The sequence below is a fragment of the Pelodiscus sinensis genome, chromosome 2, assembly GCF_052426305.1.
Source record: "Pelodiscus sinensis isolate ZL-2025 chromosome 2, ASM5242630v1, whole genome shotgun sequence".
NCBI classification, from domain to species: Eukaryota; Metazoa; Chordata; order Testudines; family Trionychidae; genus Pelodiscus; species Pelodiscus sinensis.
The window spans coordinates 55,450,125-55,474,876 of record NC_143053.1 but is presented as its reverse complement, the minus strand read 5'-3'; the positions used below and the strand labels follow the sequence as shown (position 1 = coordinate 55,474,876).

The 24,752-nt window shown below is 41.5% G+C and overlaps 1 protein-coding gene across 1 annotated transcript; it reads right to left on the bottom strand.

Moving 5' to 3' along the window:
• Nucleotides 1-1,949: 1,949 nt before the first annotated feature.
• ELOC (elongin C) lies at nt 1,950-23,400 on the bottom strand. Its single transcript, XM_006131544.5, has 4 exons — nt 23,256-23,400; nt 15,663-15,722; nt 13,634-13,777; nt 1,950-3,191 (listed from the first exon to the last, which is right to left on the bottom strand). Exons 2-4 carry the CDS (start codon nt 15,664-15,666, stop codon nt 3,001-3,003), a joined length of 339 nt encoding a protein of 112 aa, XP_006131606.1. The 5' UTR covers nt 15,667-15,722; nt 23,256-23,400; the 3' UTR covers nt 1,950-3,000.
• Between the last annotated feature and the right edge of the window lie 1,352 nt (nt 23,401-24,752).

Genomic DNA, 24,752 nt, shown 5'->3' with positions numbered 1-24,752 from the left:
CTGGCCCCTTCCCTCCCTGCAGCTCCTGGGCGCAGGCCGGGGGAATGGCCCCGCTTGCTGCCCCGTCACTCTCCTGGGCTTCTGCCGGCGCCGCTTCGTCCCTGGGAGCTGCAGGCATCAGTGGTTCCAGGAGAGCAACAGGGCAGCGAGTGGGGCCATTCTCCCGGCCCACACTTTATCTGACCTGCAACTCCCGGGTACGAAATGGCACTGGCAGGAGCGGCATCAGCAGCTCCAGGAGAGTGATGGATCAGCGAGCAGGGCTGTTCTCCCAGCCCACGTCCTGGAGCCACTGATGCCGCTCCTGCCAGTGCCGCTTTGTCCGCAGGAGCTGTAAGGTCGGATAAAGTGGAATGTCGGATTACCGAAGGTCAGATAATCCGGACTCTACTTTTCCAGTTATGGCAAAGTTAGAGATGAACTTACCTTAAAATGGAAAACTTAAAAACCAACAAATAGTCTAGTAGCACCTCAAAGACTAACAAAACATGTAGCTTCTGTGGGCAAAACCAGTCATCTGAAGAAGTGGGTTTTGCCCTCAAAAGCTCATGATGCCAGCTACATGTTTTGTTAGTCGGTAACAGGAAAAACTTAAGAAAAAACAACGAATAGTCTAGTAGCACCTTAAAGACTAACTTGGCTACCCCTCTGAAGCTTACCTTAAAATTTTCATGTTGACACCTATTAGTCTAGATTCTTGTTTAGTATATAGCCGGGGGGGGGGGGGGGGAGAGGGGGGTTGAATTTTAAAACAGGCTTGGCTCTTGTTCATTTTTTCAATACTTTTCACTTCCAGTTAAATTAAAATGATGATAGGTCAGTTTAGCAGTAGTTGATAGTAACAGAAACACTTGTAACAAACAATGCTTAAATATGGGGGAGGAAAGATCTGAACATTCTAAAGTCTATAAATGATTTCGTTGAAATGTTTTGGGTGGGTTATTTTATCCAAACTAGATAACCCATCTGTAACCCAAATATTCATTTTAAATCTTTACAATGTATTCATTGCGTAATTGTGAAAACCCTGTGATTCCACATATAAAAATCTGATTAGCAGTCACAAACCAACAAAAACTAAGTTTTAAAAAATTTCCATTATGAAATTTATTTAGCACTCAGGGAGTAAGTGTTGCAGGTTTCCATTTGTTTATTATACCCATGTCATTATCAAGTAAATTTGCACTACCTCCCCGCTACTCCCCCATTATTTGTAGGTTAAAAAAATTAAGAGCAAGAACATTCTGCACAGTGCATTCTCAAACACTATTGCATTTCCAAGGTGCTCAAAGCCATTTTAACTTCAACCTTAATGTCTCATGCCAACACCCAAAGCAGAAAATAATTATACAAGAATCCAATAGCTAACTTCAGCAGTAAAATGCATTACATTTATCATCCTCTGTTAAGGATTATTTTGGCAATAGAATTCTGCAGCCTGCCTTTTACAGAAAGCAACTTATTTTCACAGTGCTTACTATGATCATTTTATGGAATCTTATTTTGTGACCTGAGAGAAGGAGTATGACAGGCAATTACCAACAGGAATTGAACAAGGGATTATTGTATGTACTGCTGAAAAATGAATTAATATCATTGGCTTGCCAATCCTCTCTCCTTAAAATCTTGGGATGTGTCCTCACTACGGGATACGGTCAAATTAAGATACGCAACTTCTGCTACATTAACTGTATAGCTGAAGTTAAAGTACCTTAATTCCACTTTTGGCACTGTCCACACTACAGGAAGTCCAAGGCAGAACACTTTCCCTTCAACTTCCCTTACTCCTCGTGGAAAGAGGACTACCAGCATTGCCCTGAGTACCCCTTCACTTCGAATTAGCTGTCTTCACTAGACCTGCTAATTCTGGAAGATCAACAGTGACAATCTTCGCTGTAGTGTAGTCATACCTTTAGAGTAAACATAGAATATATTCAAATAAATCTATGAAAGATTCTGAAATATCTGTTTAATACCCCTTTATGTCAATAAAAAAGGCTTACACTATTCAGCTGTTCTTGTGTAAGTTACGCGGAGACAGGTGAGATGAAAAGAACTACCTCTTTGCTAGTAATATTTAGTAAGTTTAAAAGGCTTTGATGTAAGAGTAAGTACCGAGTTTACATAACTGATCACAAACAGTGGAAAAGAGTCATCATAGCCTATTATAAATCTTCTATATTAGGTCAAGTGACATACATTGTGAACCAACTTACATTTTTATATATAACAGAAAAGAGTACACATACAAAAGTGCTATTTAGCATTAGTTACTAACATGGCTATTTAATTCTTTCTATAAGCTATTAGCAGAAGGGATGCATTTTTATTAGACAAGTGATCTGAATATTTTAAATGAATGAAAGGAGTGAATTAAAGGTACAAGCCTGAAAAATAAGTTGGGTATGCTTTTCCATTTCTAAAAACATAGCTAAATTACATTAATAAAAAAGCATACAAATTATTCTAGATACTGTTTTCAGCCCAAAGTGAATGTTTAAGCCAATTTACAAACCTTTTAAAAGGGGGGTTATAATGCAAGTACTGATATAACTATGCTAAGAGGACAATTACCTTGTAAGATGATCAAGTTCAAAGGTTTAAGAAATTGCAACAATAAGAAAGTTAGAAACACTAAACATCTTCACGTGTAGCTAATATTAGCTTTTAAGTAACACTGGCCTAAACTCCAGTATTTTAAATGATCATTACATTAAAAAATAAAGTTCTGCCACACCTAAAGGATAAGGCATAGCCATCTACTAATTAGCATATTTTTTATTTGTCTGTTTGTGGAAAGGTCCTTATTTGTGTAAGCAGCAAAACAAATTTAAACTTGAATGATTGCTATGCAACAGATCGGACAATAATTGCCTCTGCAGTGAACTTTACAGTTCTCAACCGCACACACGCAGCATGCTATATGAAAAAAGTTACTAACTGAACTACAGGTATTAAATACTGAAAAAAGTTTTACATTTTTATTATAATTTATTTTATTTAACAATCTAAGAAGTTTGCAGCCATCAGCAATTCCAGTGCAATTTCAGGTGCAATTGGAAATTCAGGAATCTCCGTGGAGCTATTAGTGTAGCGAACCTTGTAGGTGAAATACATGCATACTTTGGATAGAACGTGGGATGGAATCTCTCTAAAATTCACCTCATTTGTCTCATTTTCAGCAAACTGACCTGTTTAAAAAAAAAAAAAAATCAGCATCAAAATTGCCTTGATAATTAACACATTTGTATTATGTATGAGCAAACTCATCTAGAATACTTTAGGTTAGTGTAGTTCCTTGTTAGGAATCAGACATTTTTGGTGCACAAGCTGTACAGCATAGTGTGTTAAGACATGTCACAATCACTAAAGCCAAGAACATAATTCTACCACCTTTTGTTTAAAAATACTACGTTAATTTCAGTTAATCTGACAGCATACAAATAATATGTGGAACAATTATGCAGCAAAGGTTTGATCCTGATCTCAGTCTGTGTTAAAGGCTGAATATACTACTCTGAGAGCACTCTTAAGACCCATAAAGATATAACACCTATAAGAAATAAGGTCAATCAATGATGGCCATGCAGCATAGCGAGTAAGGAGAGCAGAGGTGGATAACAGCCTCCATGGACCAGATCCAGCCCATGGCTGCCTTACCACTCCCCCATCCCCAAGCCAACTGACACCTGGGGACAGGAGCATGCTAAGTATCCTCCCCTCGCCAGGGGCACGTGGCACCAGAGGGAACCACCGGCTGTTTTAAAACAGCTGGCGATTCTCTCTAGGTGCTGGGAGGAGGAGGGTGCAGACCCCACGTGCCCCACACCCAGGCCAATCAGGGTCTGTGGGCAGGAGAGCACAAAATGACTCCTGGCTCTGGCCCTTTTGCCTGAGGGCCCACCCTTTCTGAGGCAACCTAGGGCCACTTCAGAAATTTATTAAAAATTGTTCACCCCGAAGGAGAGCCAATTATTTATTTAAATGAATCTTTCAGATGATTTGGAAAGATCCAGTTGTACAATGAACCTTATAACCCTACTTTTGTTACCACTGCACTTCCTTCGTACTTTGTCACATGCTTTGTGTCTCATCTTTAATTATACTTTATGCGCATTAAGGCAAGAACCATGTCTACCCTTTGGGTGTTTCCATAGTACCTATCGTAATGGGGTTCCTATTATCCCTGCAGAACCAATATAGCTTTTGAGAGTGTAACAGCTTGTTCCCATTTTGAGAATCAACAGAATTGATTACTAATTTTCAGTCATTTATATCTGAACAAGACTACTGAAGACAATCCATCCCAAATTTCATAGGAAGAAGCAGGAAAGGCAATGCAAATTTTAAAATGCTTTGTAAAGCCATACAACTTAAATAGAAAACAGCCACATTCAAAATAATTAAATCAATGTACATTAAATTCCTTCACTTTTCATAATCTTCTATTATGCTTTAAGAGTATGATGTTTAATGTGTACGGAGGAGCAGCAGTTTACCCTGTTGCAACTATGCATCTTAGATATGTTCCGTATAGGTGGAGCCTGCTCTTGGGTGCACATGCACTTGAGAGCAGAATCTTTAAAATGCTAGCGTCCATTTGTGTTGTACGTGCACCTTGTATTAGGAATGTTAGCATGTAATTGAATAGTCGTGTAACCGCATACAATATTAGCTGTTACATGACTATTCAATAGTTCCTGGGGATGGGCTAGCAGCCAGTGCGCTCCTGGCCCCGCTCCCCAGCAGCCCCCTGCCACCTTACGCTTCTGCCGTCTTAAAAACTGGAGCTCTCTGTGCAGACCAGCTACCGCCCTGCCACCTCGCACTGCTGACTGATACAGAGGAGCCAGATCCCCACATGTGTTGGTTCCAGTCTGCCCCCATTCACCATCTATGCAGCTGCCTCTCTATCAGAGGCAGCAGCATGGGGGTGGGAGACACAGGCAGATTCAGTGATTGCCAGGAGCCAGCTTAAAAGCCAGCTTCCCACAGGCACTGGCTCCTGCCTCTGCACCCCCGTTGTTACAGAGGCAGCAAAGGGGTGGAGAGAAATGCATATAATCAACAGGATTAACCAATAAGACCAGGCTTATCAGTAAGACTCAAGCTGCAGGCAAAGAGGGTCTACATGGGACCCACATGTACAGAACATCTCAAAAAACCAGTTACTATAAAACAGAGGTCCTCGAATTTTGGAGGGTCATGGAGTAACATTCAGGAAGTGACTAGACCAGGCCAGCCCCTATTGAAGGCTGGTGGGACTAGGGAAGGCCAGCCCCACGGGGGGGAGGAAGAGAGGGAAAAGGGATAGAGTGCCACCCAGCTCTGCTTGTGGTCTCGGTCCCCTGCCCAGAGCTCCACACAAGATACCTCAGTTGCCAGTCTCCCACCTGTCAGCCTCAGCCCCACTCTCTATTGCCTGCTCCCACAGCCCTGCTCACAGCTCCAGGAGCATGGGGAAACACGAGGTAAAAAGCTGAGACCATTGGAGGTGTATCTCCCATAGCTGAAGTTTGCAGAAAAACCACATGGAACTCTCTTCATACATTCACCAACCATAATTGAGAGGTGTCCGCCTTTAGCTCCGATGCTTTGATTGGTTGTTAGTACTACAGTCCTTATTTAGATATGCTCCTGGATTTCTACGTTCCAGAGAAGTAGATTCCTTACAGATCAGCAAGTGCATTCATATGTTCAGATTCCCAAAAGAAGAGAGGACACTTGGCTGATAAACAGATTTCAGTCACCCCTGAAACTGTCTAAAGCAAAGCCTGGCAAACAGCGTCAACAACAGTGCATAAGGCCATATGTTCAACAATTGGAGACATATCCTCTCTGATGCTAATGGATGATTCTGAAGATCTAATATGATGTGTAAAAAGGTAAAAATACTTCAGGATGTAAGGCAGCTTTCATTGCCTTCAAGGCAACAACTGCCCCTATGAATTTTGCTGACTAGGCTGAGATATTTAACTTCTTATGGTTAACTAGGAAGCCCAGTGAGGAAAATAGTTAAAGAACTAAAGAAAATCTGAGACTTTGTGAGTTGCTTTCCCTCATATCAGCCAATCATTGGGGTATGGGTAAACATTTAGATGTTGTCTCTGTAGATCTCAGATATTTTGTAAACACTTTGTGGTATGGAAAGGCTAAAATGGAGCATGTTAAACTGACAATGCTTTTCTGACATTGAAGGTTACTTCCATATGTCTGTCCAACCAGTGCACAGGAAGTGGGGAACCTGCAAATGAAGGGCAATGAGTCAATCAATGGGTTCTAAGAAGGGTATGAGCAAAGTCAAAGTCACTATGTAGAATTTGATGCAACATACAAGATAACCAAGCTCTATTAAAAGACACTAACCTGCCATTTTTGAATTAGGAAGTATGGGGAACAGAATCTTTTTCTGAATTCTGAAGGCACTACACTGCACCAAGTGAAGCAGAGAAATATCTCTTGCTGTAGGAGACTCATGAGGATGGTTCTTGAAGAGGCACTGGTTTGGGAAAGGACAAGTTAGAGACTGGAATTGGATGACAATCTCCTGGAATGACCTGCTTGATTTATAGGTCTATCATCCTTTATAGGGCAAGCATCCTTGAAAAATAAAAGGTGGAAACCAATGAGAGGAAGAGGAGTAAAGATCTTCACAGATCACTCCAAGGCCCCTACAAATGCACCCTCATATTTAAGGTCTCTAAATAGGACCCGGCTGTAGCATTACAAGTAGAGGAAAGATACTTCCTTTCATGATAACATTATCTTCTGAAAGAATCCAGAGGCTTCAAGAGAAATAGGAGAAAAGATTTTCCCATTCTTAGTTGTCTAAGACTTAAATTCCTTCCTCTTAAAAAGATAGGATGAATAATCACATAGACCAGAGAGCTGAACTTGAGTTTTTCTATTACTAATGCCTCTTTCATCATTGAGCTAAACTAATATACCCATTAATGGGTAAGTCTCAATTGTCATCCAAGCCTCCTTATGTAAGCCGGATACAATCAACCAAAGAGCGCTCGACACTTTAGCCCATTTGTCTTACTTCTGAATCCACAATATCAAAAGCTGCCCACAGGAGTCCTTTTGGCATCAAGTTGCCCTTTAGAACAGAAAGGCTAACATTTTCTCCTTTAAGATCTGTTGGAAACTTGTCCTAAAAATGTGCCACTCTCTCTCTCTCTCTCCTAGCCAAATAGGATTACCTGCCATGCCTAACAGCTAAACAGAATTTCCTACCAAAGACATCTAACCCTTTTGACCCCCTATCATTAGAGATAGATTTAGTTGAGCCCAGATGGTCTCCTGCAGCTGTTGCTACTGAAGAAATTGAATGACAACATTCAAATCCTTTAGCTAGGACCTAGCATCTATGAGCTACATAGCTACATGTTAAATGCTGTTATGAAGTTCTGGGGTGCAAACTAGACCACATACCCCATACTGGGATGTTAAATTTAGCTTAATCAACTAATTGATGGATTTTCCATCGACTGGTCGATAAGTGGGGAGCTACAGAAGGGTTAGCTCCTGGCTCTGGGCTCAGCTGGCAGCTCAGCTAGGTGAGAGGAGCGGGGCAGGCATGTGGGACTCTGGGGCTCTAAGAGGCGGGATAAGACACTGAGGGGCACTGACATCCAGGATGGGGTGCTGGTATTGAGGGACTCGGTGTGGGGCTAGTAGTAAGGAAGCTAGGGGGTAGGGCTAATATTAGGGACTGGCACAGATAGGGGTCGGGGGGATTGGGTGCAGTGGGACTCTGGAACTATGACACTGAAACAGGCATTTGGAGGCAGGGAGGTTGACACTAGGGGACTCTGAGGGCAAGAGGCTGACACTGGGACGATTAGGTGCAGGGTCAGTGGCTGGCACTAAGGGCAGTGAAGGGATGAGGGGCTCTAGCCATTAGGGCTGGCACTGGGGGCCAGGGCCTTTTATACCAGGGACCGGTGAACCCATTCACAAACTTTTGGCAGTCTGGAAACATTTTATTTTCATATTTGAGTATTCATTATTTGCATAATTAATATGCAAATGAAGTATTTCCAGGCTGCCAAAAGTTTGTGAATGGGTTTGCTGGTCCCTCAGTATAAAAAAGGTTGGGAACCACTGCTTTAGAATCTAAATGTTTATTAATAAAAGAAAGAAGAGGCTGAGAGTAGGATGGTTTAAGAAAGCACATATATATCAACCACCAACATCTTGATGAAGGCTCTTAGCAGAGATGTAACAAACTGCTGGCTTAAAAGGCTCTGGTGTACATCCTGTGTCAGGATGGGTCAACGAATCCTTCTGAGCCCTTGATCCTTAGCAAAAGTATTTTTAGAGCAGAGGGAAGGAGTGAAGACAAAGATGGAGGTACTCCTAGGATACTTTTATAACCTTGCCTATACAGAGGGAAATCCATTGTTCTCCTGGGTGATGGTGCCTCCCAAAATGGAGCTGATCACGTGATCAACAAACCAGTCTGTGTCCTTTTTATTCAGGGAGCCCTGGAGTATCAAGGTATGTCCTTCTCAGGCAAGGAGCTATTGTGTGCTCCTCAGGTGTCAATTGGCAACCTTTGGGTACGTCTAGACTACATGCCGCTGTCGCCAGAGGCAAGTAGATTAGGCTACCAGACATAGGAAAATGAAGCAGCGATTTAAATAATCGCCGCTTCATTTAAATTTACATAGCTGCCGCGCTGAGCCAACAAACAGCTGATCAGCTGTTTGTAGGCTCAGCGCGATAGTCTGGACGCGCGGGTGGCGACATCAAAGGTATTTGTCGACCACCCAGGTATGCCTCCTGGGATGAGGTTTACCTGGGTGGTTGACAAATAGTCTGGACGCGCGGATGGCGACATCAAAGGCATTTGTCGACCACCCAGGTATGCCTCCTGGGATGAGGTTTACCTGGGTGGTCGACAAATACCTTTGATGTCGCCACCCGCGTGTCCAGACTATCGCGCTGAGCCAACAAACAGCTGATCAGCTGTTTGTTGGCTCAGCGCGGCAGCCATGTAAATTTAAATGAAGCGGCGATTATTTAAAGCGCCGCTTCATTTTCCTATGTCTGGTAGCCTAATCTACATGCCTCTGGCGACAGAGGCGTGTAGTCTAGACGTACCCTTAAAGAGCCATTAGCCATGCAGCATTTACTGGGCCACCACTCCTCACAATAGGTGGGTGACGTCTGCCGCTGTCTCCCAGATAGAAAACATTGAACATGTAAATACAGAGCCCATATTCATAACTTGACATACAAAAATCATACAAGTATATGAGTAGCATAGACAGAATTAGCATAACAAGCTTTCATTAGATACCTCACATAACCCACTCTGAACAGAATTTGGGGGCAAACACACAATGTCTGTTCACCTTGAAATCCAATTATGTGACACCCCCTCAAAGCAAAGTTTATTCAAATAATAAAAGGAGACAGGTGGTGAAGGAGGCTTTATGCTTTTATTCTCCTCTGTAGATGCTGAAATGTAAATTTGCCTTATCTTCTGACATTTCCCCAGTTCGGCTTCAAGGACCCTGTTCAATATAAACTGAAGTAAATACATTCTTTGATTAGGATAGACCTGTTTAACAATTGTTGCCTAGTTAAGGCTGTGTTTATTAGCACCTGTTCAATCAGGAGAAATTCATAACTTACAAGTTATTAGATTTTAAATACTTCAAAAAGGATATTTTATACAAAGATAACTAAAATATAGTGTGAATACAGGGGTGCTTTCGATCACATCTGGGGTAACCCACACAGTCCTCGGGTAGATAAAAATGCTTGCATTTATGGACGTAGCAACTCAACACCACAATACTGGCCACAGAGTATCAAAACAGTTTGTAAGACTCTTCTTCAGCTACTTTTAAGATTCCAAGGGTCTCCTCCATCCTCTTGAGGTCTTGAAATACCCTGAAAATCATCTGTCTTCACAAGCACTTATGTAGCCACTCTATCATCTGATGAGGATAATAAATTGAGAGCATTGAAGGATTATCTTGAGGATTGGTATCATCTTCACTCCCCAGTTACTGCTCCTCTGAAATAACCTTTTCCTTTTGAAGCAAGTGGAAAGGTCCATGGAGCAGTGTCTCTTGATTCAGAAAGAGAAGATTAAAGTGGTCTTGATACCAAGACTGTACTGGTCTTCTTAGACTCTGCAATCAGGTTTGGAAGCTAAAAGGGATACTGTGCCAAGAAAGTGGCATCCAAGCCACAGGAGGTATAGTTAGAGATTGGCCTCCACAGAAAGAAGCATGTAATATGCTCTCCTTTCATGATCTGAGCCTCTTGAATCATTAACAGAAATGGTGCTGATCCTGGAGAAGGTTTCTTACTGGAAGAAAAATGATGGGATGAATAGAATTCTTCAATAGTTGATGCTGTTCCCCTTATGCGGGAGGGGAGAGGGAGCAGTCACTGAAAAATGATGAGGGGGTCACAGATCTTCTTTAACCCAGGTGGAGAGAGAGAATTCTTCATAAATTGGTACTTAGGCAGATTTTCAAACTATTGAATGTTAAGAGATAAATAAAAGTGATTACTCTAGTTCTGGAGAAAATCTGAGTTCCTGGATTAGGGAAGGAAGCCCCTGTAGTGATTGATGATACCGGAAACCAAGGTTGATTGCATAGATTTTTCCATTGTATGTATCAAAGTAAATGTCAGAGATGGTACTGTTAAATATAGTACCAAAAGTTGTGCAGCAAAAGTCGCCTTTGAATGGTACAGGATTGATTCTGGTTCCTGAATGGCACTGACTTCACAGCAGCAAATTTAGCCGGACATCTGGAATGAAGACTCCCTGTTTTTTTCCCCTTACATAGTACCAGAAGTAGAGCAGTGCCAAGAAGGAGACTTAGAGCTTGTGGGGAACAGAAGGGGACGAAGTAACAACCATTCAGTTAGCTAAAGTCTTTTTCTTGGTAGTTAGCTCTTGGACCTAACCCTAATTGCTTTGCCTGTAAGGGTTAAAACCATGGATAGGGAGTAATAGAGTCCCCAGGAATGCTTAGGGAAGGAGGAAGTGAATTCGCAGGAGGCCAGGAAAGCCAACGAAAACAGGAATATGGGCATGTTGATAGCAGTAGTGCTATGGCAAATAGCTAACAAAAACAAAAAAAACCCACCCTAGCTAGTTTTGGAATTTTTTTGCCAACAGACTCATAACCAAACCAACCACAAAGTAGTATTAAAAAAGAAAGCTGAGTACAGTAATTAGCGGAACAATGTAGCAAGATGGGAGTACTGTAGGTTAGAAGACAATTAAGCTATTACTACTCACAAGCACAGGCAGCAAAAAGGAAATGAGTGGCAATTGGGATGCCTCTGCCTTGTACTGTCTTGGTGTGGAACTGTGCAAGGGCATGCATGACCCTAAAGAAAACTGGTGGTTAAGAGACTCTCATATCTATGTGTTGGATGCAAATGCACCCAGCAGAGAGATCCATGATCACATATATTCAGAGTTTAGTTAAATCAAAATCCAATTTCTAATGGCACTGAAAAGCCAGAAACATCACAATCAGCCACATGAAAGTTGTTGGTGGTGGTTTGTTTTTTTGTCATCTTGTGATGAAGACTTCATCACATCTGGACCAGACTCTTGCACAGGATATTCCAGCAGAAATTATTCAGCAGATTTTCCCACCTATTTTCATGGTATTCAGAATAATTTTTTTGGTGGGTTTTTGTTAAAAAGATTTGATAGAATGCTAAATTCAAAGATTTGAACCTTGAAGATACTCTTCAATTTCTAATTGATGCTATAATACAATTTGTAAAAAACAAAATGGACATATGTAGTGTATTTATTACTTTTGCTATTCTGGAAGAAATAATCACTAATAATCAAATAGGTGTAACTAGCTAATATAACTCCCTTTGTAGTTTCGGATGAGGCTCAGAATCAGTAATGAAGTGACTTCGTATACCCAAATTTAAGTCTGAATGCCACTTTGTCCCTGACATTTAAGATGATTTGGGTGTACCACTTTGGTTTTGGCCCCTTCTAGTTTTAATATAGGTTCATATTCATAGACCATTTGCTGTATCTCCACATTGAATATGCCTATAGGACAACTAGAATCTTTCCACACATGAATAGTGCGCTGCCCTGAGCTCCCCTGTACAGTCCATGACAAATTAAAATGAAGGCTGTGCAACTACACCAAAAATCAAACAATTAAAAATTATGAGTTAGACCACCCCCCCCCCCCCCCCAAAATCAGGAGATTAAAACCCAAAAGCCTGAGAAAGTGTACTTTTTTATTATTGAACTTTTCCTGCCCAGCCCCATGTTGCCCACTCTCCCAAGATTGGTGAATAATAATAATTGCTGCCCTTGCTGCAGTAGCTCATCATTTGTCCACCCCCTGTCAGCACTTAGTTCTGCTCCCAGTCTCCAGATTCATGTTGCCACATGTCCCTCATCAGTTCTGTTCAACCCCACATCAGCACATTACTCCAGTCTCACCTCTGCTCTCCTTCTGGGATTCTCACCCTCTTTTCCCAGGGGGCTGAAGTGCTGTCCCCTGTCCACTTGTGGAGGGCAGCTCCAAGGGCTCTTCACCACCCCACACCCCATCCCAGGCTGGGTGCTACAAGGGAGAGGGAAGGTGGAGGAAAGCAGAGATGCTATTCTGTCCCCATTAGTCATCCAAAAGGAAAGGGGAGGAGGGAACAAAGCTGCCCTGAGTTGCTGAGCTCTTTAGCTCCCATGTCCCATCCCATGAGAATAGCTTTCACTTACTGAGTTTCTTCTCTCTTCCACTGGCCTCTGGAGGAAGGGAAAAGAGTTCCTCCTGCAGCACCCAGGACTGATTGCCCCAGTTCCCCACCTCCTGGAGCTAAACAGGCAACCTGACTCGGCTGCTAGCCTAGCGGGGTAGAGCTTTGAGCATCTTCACAATATTAGGCTCCAGCCATTCCCATCATTCAAAAAAGAATCCTAAAAGTTGACTAGGCTCTGTACTGTTGCCTTCTTCAGAGGCCAGTGGTTGAGTAGGGGTGGAGCAGAATCAGCACACCTGGTGCATAATCCAAGTTTCAGATTGTACCCACTATAGTGATAGTCAAGGGAATTTCAACATGGGGACCATAGCAATTAATTTTGTTTATCAGTAGCTGAAAGATTTTAAAATGGAGTCTTTGACTAACTTAATGAACCTCTCCCCCACATACATGCCATTTAAAGTTATGGGGGGGGGGGGAGGAGAGAGAATCACTTCCTCAGAAAAATAGTAGAATAGTGATAGAGATGCAGTCGTGTTAGTCTGGTCTAGCTGAAACATAAGTGGGTCTGGCCCACGAAAGCTCATCACCTAATAAACCATCTTGTTAGTCTTTAAAGTGCTACATAGTTCTGTCTTTTGTTTCAGAAAAATAGTAGTAATTGTCTTATGGCGACACGCAAAGACTTTACATATATTTAGCATATGAATACATAAATGATAATACAAGACTTGATAAACCTGAATTATCAAAGAAGAAACAGAAACCAATATAGACTAGGAAAAGTTACTATTGATACTAGAAATTCATCTTTATAACAGATTATACACATCTAAAAATACTCCACAAAATAGGAAAATGAAATGATTGAATTACAAGAAGCTGCTAAACTCATAGCACCTACCTGGACCACTCAACATAGCTTTTATTGTTCCTGATGTTAACGCATGCTCTCTTTTTACAATAAACTCATGACCATCAGAAGATATCAACTTCACATACATAGCATCAGGGCCCTCACACCCACCATATGTTTTCTCCTCTCCATCTATAACAGAAAAACAGATGAACTTATACTTTCAGAATATCTGGTTAGCACTTTCATAGCATGAAGAAAGCCAGTACAGCTTATGCTTCTATGAAGCCTCAGTGTGCTAATCTCTGGAAGACCAATTAAAGAAATGCAAGGTTGCAAAGGAAAGGGTGGAGGACAATATGAGGAAGTTGTTTATTTTAAAGCTTAAATTTTGCTGTCTGAGGTTTTCAGTATTGTGCTTAGAGCTTAATTTTAATATACTGTTACTGATTTGTCACCCCCCCCCCCCCCCATTTCCTTGTTCGCGACCACTGAGTCAAAACGTCAGACCTGCTAAAAAAAGAAAAAAGTCCATTCCGTTTTTTCCCCTTTATACAATAAAATAAACCCTACAATTCAAATCAGACTATATTTTCTGCTTGTTCTAAAGTAGCTCTTAAACATTCCTCTTGAAGTTTTATTATCAGAGAAAGTCACATTTCTGTTGTTAATACATTAGATAGAACACAGTAATTAAGAATTTGCCAAATGAAGAAGAAACATCTCTTCCTACAGTACTGTCTGTTGCTTCTAAGACAGTAAAATACAGAATAATAGTCTTTGGCACTAATGCATTTAAGGAAGCCTAGAAATTTTAAAAAGTCAATTTTAGGAACATTTACTTTATTATTGTAAGTAATTTAAGTTGACTGCAACAGAAAGAACAAAATGTTATTTTCAGTTTATTTTCTATTTTGGACAGGTCTTTGAACAGTTTCCTCAGTTTATGTGGCTCTTTGGCACAGGAGCAGGAAAACAATTATTTAAATAGTAAGTGTTACTGCAATACTAGGCAGAGAGCTTACTGGCAGGCACAATATCTTAAACTCTTCTTCCTCCTGCATTCATGCCCCAGCAATTATTTACATTTCAACTTGTGTCCCTAAATAGTTCCAGAGATAAGATTGCAGAGAGACGCAAATAAGTTTTAAGACTTGAAAAAAAGAAAAAAGGCAAAATACCACTTTACAACTTCTAATTTTAAATTGGATTAATCACTGTATTATCAAGTAGTATGTGTGTTTTTCCAAAAAAATATACTTTTTATAAAGTATAGTAAACAGCATTAAAGTTACTTTAAAGATTAGTTATTGAACTGTATATTCTACACAACATTCCATTTTGAGGGCTGTATTAATAGGCTCTTATTTTAATTTTTACACAATCCTCAATATCTGGGGCCACTACAATAAGAAAAAGTCCAGATATGATTAGAAGGAGGACTTGGCGTTAAATTCACTTTCTTCCAGCAGAATCCATGAATTTAAACAAACAAACAAAACAACATACTTTTGGAAGACTGGAATTTAAACAATGAATATTACTACATGGCATTTCTTCCTTCACCCAAAAACAGATCAATGATTTCTAATGTTAGGGAAACAGAGATTAAGTTTAAAAAATGTACTGCACTTGTAGAGATCATTAATCCTTAACAATTATGTCTTGCAATAAGTTAGAGAAATGTGGATTATTCTCAGGGTTATCAAAACATAATTGCTGAATAATTTTTATATGAGGAATCTCCATCAGTTACAACTAATGCAAAAGCTCAAGGTACAAAAAAAGAAATACTACTGGAAAGGTGTTTCTTGATGTTCATAAAAATAATTGAATCCAGCTAAGCCCACATTAAAAAGCTGTCCCCTGCCTCTCCCATGCAATCATTTGAATGGAGACAGATGGCAGCTCCAAGCACATAAAATCAAGTTTGCTTACAGTCTCATAAGCAACTTAATCATTAGGTAAAGCTCCAAAATTCAGAACCCTTTCATATTCAATTCTGTTACCCCTCTAAAAACCCCAAGATGTGTCATGTTTTTAAAAAGTAAAGATTTTATTTAAAAAATTAGCTTACCCATTCTCTCCTTATTGAATGTTTACTGAATTGCGACAGCAGCTTTCAAAACAAGATGGTCTGAAAATAAAAAGTATTGATACAAGTGTCAAAATTACTTCTAATTGTAAGTTTCATAAGTTAGAGTTTACGTGACCTACTATTAAAATTAATGTTCCATCCATAAAAAAAAATCTTTAATGATGACATACAAGTCTGATGAGAAATATTTAGTAGATTCAAGTTTCAGGACATGTGTTTCCTATCCATCTGATTCTCACAAGCTTAAAGTAATACTTGAGTAGGTGAGAGATTCCCAGATTTTGCCTTCGATATTTTAAAAATAAGTTTTAAACCAGTCAAGGGCCATAGAAACTAGTTATAGTTTCTAGAATTGTAGAGGAGCAATGTGCACAAAGAATGTTACTGCAATGGCAAAATTTCCATAAGAACAAACAGAAGAAAAGATAAGCACTTTGTGTCATGGTGCACTTAGGACTGGTAAAAAACTCTTGGCTAGCAAGTGTAAAAACTGAAGCTTTTATTTGCAAAATAAATCTAGTGAAAACAGCAGCAGTTCAAGTTTTTTCATATTACACTCAGGGCATGTCTAGTCTTCATGGCTCCATCAATGGCTCCATCATTTCATGAGGCATAAGGGATTGGTCAGCAAAAGCTTCCCCAGCTGACAGATCCGCGTCTAGACTGCCGTGCTGTGCCGGATCAGCTGATCATCGGCACAGCGCTGCAGCCATGTTTATTTTAATGAAGAGGGGGATTATTTAAATCCCTGCTTCTTTGACTATGCCAGGTAAACTAGTTTACGTGGCTCCATTGATGGAGCCATATAGTCTAGACGTACCCTCAGTGTTTCCCTAAACCAGGGCTACTCAATACATGGCCCGAGTGCTGCATGCGGCATGTTTGCGGCCCGCGAGTGCAAGCCAAAACAAAAATGTAGTCAATATAATGGTCTTCTGTTGATATGTGTTTTAGTAGTTAAATTCCTGGACTGTCATTGCTCATTAAAAGTGCTGTCATATGGGTGGAAATTGGGTAAATATTGCATTTTATTAATATCAGCAGAACAGACTTAAATGGGGCCTGTGTGTTGTGTAGTTTGGCCTTAATCTTTGTATTCATGCCCGCCAGTGTGAAAGAAGCTATTTGCATATATATTTGCATGTATATGCCACCACACTTAGTTACGACCCTCGGCATGTGCTGTATCGTACCATTGTGGCCCCCGGGCCTTCCAAAGTTGAGCAGCCCTGCCCTAAACTGTGCAGCAGGCAGCACAGCCCAGCAGCTGTTTAAATCAGCCCAGACCAATTAGAGGTTCAGGGCTCTGCACAGGAAACTGCCTGACTCAGGGAGGGCTGATTAAGCAGCTGTGCGGCTTAGCGTAAACACTGAGTATACTGTAGTTACTCTGGAAAAAGACAGTTTTAGGACATCTTGAAAGGAATTCCACTTGCACACTTACCAACCCTTTACATTTATTTGCTAGTAGCCCTTGAAACATGAAAACAAATGCACAATAGAATATTGTGGCCTTCCTAAAGGCTCAGCAAAACAGCACCAGTTTCCCAGATGCTACTCAGAACAGAGTTAAGAAAAAAATTAAATGGTTTTCATTATATTTAACTATGCAATTGTTCTAGGTTTGTCATGCTTGCTACCAGAGGCAAGCCCTCAAATTATTCACTACAGAGAAGGACAATAAGAGACAGGCTAGGGCAAGGGTAGATCAGAAGAGACCTCTTTTCTCTCCTCTAGCTCCAACATCTCTGAAGGAGGGACAAACAAGTTGGGAACAGAAAGCTTTGTGGAAAAGCTGGAGAGGCAAACAGAGAGAAAGCCCTTTCTTCTCTCCACCTGTTTGGGAAGAGGTTATTGGAGCTTAACATTTACCTACTATCCAGAGGCAGATAAAGAGCTCTAAGCAGGGCAGAGAAAAGCCAGTAGAAGACACAGCCTTTTCCTGTGACTAGTGGCAAAGACAATTAGAGTGCAGCTCCTGAACATTATTGGAGAACCCTTCATATTTTTCAGCAAGCAGATATAATGGGGCTTGAACCAGGTCAGTGACTGCATATCTATTCACACCATCTGGGTTTAGTGTGATTTACCTATGATGTGATGAGAAGAATGAAAGCCACCATTCAACTCAATTTCCAAGGCTGCCAAGCATATTAATCTCCATTTTCCAGAGGAAAAACTGAAGGAAAATTATAGTCTGATTGACCAAAGCCAAATTTGAACCAGCAATCTTAGAGATGAGAAACTCCTGGATAACACATACTTCTAAGTCTCACATTATCAGAAGGTTAAATTATGCACGTTATCATACAAATTCCTTATTTTCCCCATGCTTACCCTATTTTTGATATTTCCATGGGAACTCCCCTGGGGGGAAGCCATACATGTTGCTATTCCTGCACATTTCCTCTGCAGCAATGCAATACTGATAAAAATCCTAATTTTACTTTATATTCTGGAAGCACATGTAATTCTATAGGCAAGTTAGTGGTAGAAAGGTAAGGGAAATGTCAATCTATAGAATGATCATTTCCAATGGTGTCACCCTCTACGGCAGGGCTACTCAACTTTGGAAGCCCTGGGAGCCACAATAATACTCACAGCACATGCCAAGGGTTGCAACTTAAGTGTGGTTGCATAGACATGCAAATATATATGCAAACAGCTCCTCTCACACTGATGGGCGTGAATACAAAGCACTTCCCACAATGCCCTGATACTCCCAGCACCTCCTCCCTGAGGGCTAGAAACGCTGACACCCTGTACCCATCTGTTCCAGACAATCCATCTGCTTGCATCTTTTAATGCTCATCCTGCCTGGGAGACTCCTCACTATTGTGGAGCCTGCTCCCAGTGGAGGCCATGATCAAAGGATTCCACCTGCAGGCCACGTGTTGAGCCCCACGGGCCGCAAACCAAGAGAAAATTTACAGGAATAAATAAAACAGTAGGAGGGGGATCCTGTCTGAGTAAAGAACATGTATTGAAGTATACCTGAGACAAGGAAACCCCAGGAAAGCTGATTGACAAGTCACACTATGGAAGATCACAGCCAAGCCTAGGTGTAATAAGCTGGAAGGATTTTGGGTGAGCTTTTCCCTGAGACAGGACTGTAATTAGGTAAACAAGTCTAGCTTCAAGAATATGAGTTATGATTTTATTCTATATCTATTTGTTAGCGTTTGAATCTCTACTCATTCTTGAATATTCTTATAGTGAAAAACAAGCAAAAGTTTATTTAAGTGCTGTATGTTAAGCAGACTTCAATATAAGGTGTAATTGCAGAGGGACAGCAGAACCTGTTTTGGTTAAGAGGAGTACTCGTATTGTCTGTAACCAGTGGAGTCATAGAGCTGATGGACAGCAGGCACAGACAGAAGCTTCTTCACACTAAGGGCAAGTAGTAGGTGCCTCAAAACCTTGAGTACCCGCAGGAAGTGTCACAACACTTATGCTCATATTTCTTCTCAGAATCTGGAAATACCTTACTTAAATATTCATCTCACTTTACAGAGGGGAAAACTGAAACCAAGGTTAAGGGACAATTTTAGGGACCCAAATATGCAGAATAAGTACTTTTGAAAATGTCAGTAGGCACCTATTTGCATATTTATGGGGCCTAAATACTTGTGGAAAACTTGCCCTATGTGACTTAAAGTCACATTAGTCAGTGCCAGTCAGGAATCTACCTACCTGTCCTACTGTAGTCACTAGTACATACTGCTTCCCTTTATTATTTGATCTTTTTCTGCTCATTCCATCAAGAACACACCAAAGGCAAATGCTAAACTTTCTGTTGGTTTCCACCTCTGAAGTATTTGGGTGAAGATACTGCCCGCAGTCAGCTAAGCACTGCAGTGTTGCTTAACTCCCAAAATGCATGTGTTTGGTTAGCAATGATTCCTCTCACTACCTTTACAAACACAGAAAACCAGAGCAAAACATTGACTGACATCCCCCCCCATACAACAGTAAAGGTTTTAAAAGGTACTAAACAATTCACCTCACCCAAAATATTTGTATTTATTTCTGATTTTCCCAAAAATAATTATTTGAAAGACATGGAAAAAGGTCGCAAGCTTTTCTAAGCAATGAGTAACAAGATTCATCAGCAATTAAAGATTAGTCTTATACCAGTACCTTAAATATGTTAAAAATAATGTATTTTTAAATCAATTATCATACATAACTTCTTACTGCAAACTGTTTTGCAGCATAACACGTGCCAGGTGCCTGAAACCTTCTCCGTCTGCAGAAGTTGTTGCAGGTCAGATTGTATGTAACTGTGAAGTGTTTCAGAAAAAAATTTAAAGCACAATGCAAATCTGAAGCCCGCTCAATTCATCCTTCAACATCAACATCTGATATTTGGGGTTTGGGTCTCCAACAAGGTTCCCTCTAAGCGGCAGCATGGCTTTGCAGCTGCTTAATGAGCCCTGCCCAGGGCTGATGCGCACAGAGCTGCCTGCCTGGGGGAGGAGCAATTCTCTGCTGAGGAACGCTACAAATTTGTCATCAATGAAGATAATGAAACAGTAGCAGTGTAATGTAGATGATGGGACGATTGCTGGCTGACTGGATTGAAGACCTCAATGAAAAGAATGCACTTGTGATTTTAAGCTTGATTCAGGAAAAGACCAAAAGCCTGTATAACAGCTTTTCTGTAGAACAATGTTAGCTGTGGGTGGTTCCACAAATTTCAGAGTATCAGAGGGGTAGCTGAATCTGCAAAAGTGGCGAGGAGTCCTGTGGCACCTTATAGACTAACTGAAGTGTTAGTCTATAAGGTGCATGCATCTGACGAAGTGGGTCTTTGCCCATGAAAGCTTATGCTCCAACACTTCAGTTAGTCTATAAAGGTGCCACAGGACTCCTTGCCGCTTTTACAAATTTCAGAGGCATACCAATCTACATAATGTAAAACTCATAGAAGTGGCTAGTGCAGATAAAGCAGCAACTGAAATGTTTCCTACGTGTGTTTAGCTGCATGTTTCAGAAGGTGGCTACTCTCCAGAACAAGTTTTTAACATTGACAAGATGGGCTTTACTGGAAGAAGATGCCAAAAATGTATGAGAAGACTGATCCTGGATTCATAGCCTCGAAAGATCACTTAACCGTTCTGCTTGGGGGAAAAGCAATTACAAGTTGAAGACCTTGCTTGTCTACCACAGTGAAAACCCAAGAGCGGCAAGGGACTACACTAAGTCTCATCTTGCCACAATATGGAAATCAAACAGAAAGGTCTAGATGACATGCAATATATTCCCTGAGTGGTTTACAAACCCTGTTGTTCCTGAACTTCCTTCTGACTATAAGACTTAAAAATTTTGCCTTTACAAGTCTCCTGCTGGATAACTCAAGTGTCCACATAGTGAACTATGAAGTCCTCTGCCCAAATGTCAAGGTCCTATTTTTGTCATCCATCTTTAGCAACATGGAAAACATGGACACATTGTAGGAAGAGATCACTTCACAACATATGAACGACGTTTGGTGCCACACAAGGCCAGAAGCTGCCCAGAATTTTGTGGAATTGGATGACATTCCTGATCTCAAGCAAGAAATTCTCATGTTGTTGAAAGATGTAAGCTCTAAGGAGATAAAGGAAGAGGAGGGTGTACAGAAGTTGCTGGAGTCTCATTCACAGTATGCCAACATAAACAGTATCAGCTGTCTGATTCAGATATTTTCCTTTCTATATATGAGGAATCTTTGTTTTCATATGTAGTTTGGCTCCCATCACCAGTCAGAATGCCTTCCAATAAAAACAATCCCCTTGTCTAGTTCCTTCTTAGTTTGTAGGATAAAAAGCTTGAATAGTTTACAGCTACTGCCAGTAAGAGAGAGATTCCTTAATAGTGTCTGAAGTTCCAAGATCTTTGTTGGACTCTTAATCCTCTTGCAGCTTCTTTTTGCTTCCCCATCAGAAAGTCATTTTTAAGGAAAGCAAAGAAATGTGCTTATTTGTAGCATTCTAATTACAAACTTAACACTCAAGTCCAAGCTGCCTTCATACTCCATAAGAAACATGAACAATGGCACACAAACATTATATCACAAAAGTCTTCAAAACCAGTTACCGTTTATATATAAAGTTACACACATAGGTGATGGCGGGGGGGGGGGGAGGAAGGATATAGGAGAATGTGAAAGGAATGGATAAAGAAAATGATTGTGCATAAGGAGAACACTTTAAGCACACTGTTCTAAATTATTTTCTGCCTCCTTACTCAACAGAAAATTCTCTTGTTTGAAAGCACCACTCCCTTTTTGATTATGCTAACATCAAACCCAAGTTCTCCATACTCCTATTTCTGGGACACCTTCTAGGAAAGGAATTTTATGAAGCTTTTTTCCATCTGTACCATTCTCAACTCATCTGAAACAGTGGCAGCCCTAATTGAGAGAAAGTTCAGATCATTTCCAACATTTGTACTACTATATCTGTGAAAGCTATTCATCACTGGCAAACATGCTTAAGTACTCAAGAGCCTTGTCTATGGTAGAGCTCACACTGATTCTAAAACTGACAACAGAATCAACATGACTTTTTTTGAAACAAAACAGAATGATTCACATCAGACTGACATCTAACAGAAGGCCAGCTTCAAAATGAAAAGCATTGCATGATGTATAAGAAGTCAGATTGTGTGAAGGCTAGAAGAACATATTGTGTATTGCTCAATGAACATTATGGTATTTGGATATAATGGCAAGAGGTAACTTGTGCTTACAATTTTCTTTCTTCTCCTAAGCATGAATCCTGTAGTATACATGTTTTTAATTATCTGCAAGTGATCAGAAGCGAGTGAAGTAAAATAGCAAAGAAAGATGTTTGGTTGTTTGTAGTTTCCTCTTAGTACCGTTCTTCACTCACAAGCTGTAACACTGATGTTGGATATTACAATCTAAAATAAGACTAGCATTAAAGAGAGAACTGAAGTTTCTCTTTTCCTCTCTTCATACAAGTAAATAAATATCTGTAGTGAGAACAAAGATGTAAGAGTATTCAGGTTTAGAAGAAGGGAAACAACCACAGATAAACCAAGGCAAGTCTCACTTTCGTATCTAAACACCATAATCTATCTTAAAAAGGCTCCTAAATTCCTTCGTCCTTGGAACGTTTAGAACAGAATTATTTCCTTGCCTTTAGGAAGGGGAGGAGTAGGCTCCCTCACTGGCGGAGGAAGCAGTCAAATCAGAGCAACAGTTAGATATTGCTTTAGAAAGGGTTTTTGTTGTCGTGTGTAGGTGTCAAGGAGATTGTTACAGACACATGGGAGAGGAGGGAAATGGTCCCAGCCCCATGCCCACTCCGAGCCTTCCTCAGACCGCCCCGAGCCTTAAACACACCCCCAGCCCAGGGCTAAGTAATAAGACTTCCGCCCAGGGGGTGGCCGCTTCCCGGAGCGGGGCCAGACACGGGTCCGGCTAGCAGAGGACAAAGCCCGCTCCCCAGGAAAGGCGTCAGCGGCAGCGACTCCCCTCTCCGCCCCCGGAGCCGAGTCGAACCGGGGGCCACCTTTCCGCTCGCACCCCCTCCGCCCCAGCCGGCAGTGCCCGGGACTCACTTGTGTCGGCTTCGCTGCCTCCGCTGCCTCCTCACAGGGCCCCCCAGTTCCGGGCCAGCTGCCTTGTAATCACTTCCGGTAGGTTAAAGGTTAGCACCGCCTCCCGCCACCATAGGGACAGACGGCGTTCCAGCCTTCTGCCCTGAACGGTTTACCAAGTCCACGTCCCAGCATGCTTTGGGCCACGGCCGCCTGTGCCAGTGGGACGAATACTGCATGCTGGGAGATGTAGTTCGCAGCAGGCACTGTAGCTGACTGGCGAGAGTTAGCGCAAGAGCTCCTCCAACATAGTAGGGATGTAAATCCCCGTCAATCACTTAACCATCTATGCGGCAATCCCTCGCGGTAAGGGCGAGGAGCGGTAGCGACCGGCTTCTGCAGTCGGCGCCCCCATGTGATGTGCGGCCAGCTTCTGTCCCTTCCTCCCCCCATGATGTGTTGTTATCCATTCACATCCCTATACCATAGTGGAAATAAAAGGTAGATAATCGAGGGCAGTGTTGTGTCCCCAATTTGTGAATGTGTAGTCACAGTATTGCCATGCCAGCTGCAACTAGCCAAAGCTCAGGAGTCTAGCTTTCAATGAAACGCCTGAAGATACATTTGCCCCAGTGCTACAGCTACACTGCAGGTTTCTTGTGCAAGAACTGTTTGGTCTTGCGCAAGAGCGCATCCACACTACCATGTGCTTTTGCACAAGAGCATCCATGGCAGTGTGGATGATCTCTTGCACAAGAAAGCTCCGATGGCCATTTTAGCCATCGGGCTTTCTTGTGCAAGAAATTCATGTTGCACAAGAACAGTTGCACAAGAGGGCTTATTTCTGATCAGGAACATCATAGTTCTTGTGTAAGAAGCACTGATTTCACACATTAGAACATCAGTATTCTTGCGCAAGAACTCCCCGCCAGTGTAGACAGGCAGCATGTTTTTGCGCAAAAGCATGTGCTTCTGCGCAAAATAATACCAATGTAGACACAGCCCTATTGCCCATCCACACTGACTTCTTGTGCAAGAGGCCTTATTCCTCATGGGAAGAGAAATAACTCTTGTGCAAGAAGCCTTCTGTTCCAACACTTTACTGTAAATTTACTTGCACAAGAACACAGCTGGCCAAGGTCAGTCCTAGGCACCTCATTAACCTCAGGCCCCTTCCTAATTTATATAGAAATACTGAGTTGTAACTGGGTCTTCCTAGCATGGCTGTGATTGAAATGTAGCTAATGTTCATGGCCCCAAGCTTTCCAAATGTTGGCAAATAGTTGTTGCAAAAATGCACAAGGTCACTGGTTTGACACAAGCGTGAAGATCGTGAGCCCAATACTGCATGCCACTGAAATCAGTGGGCATCGAAGCAGAGGGGAAAGTAAGGTGGTGCACTGCTCTGGCACGAAAGGACCAGCCAGGTGGGGAAATCCAATGCAAGAGGAGGTTGGTGTGCTCCCAGACAGGCTCCAGAGGCTCTGCTGCAGACGGTCACACTATGCAGACAGCCAG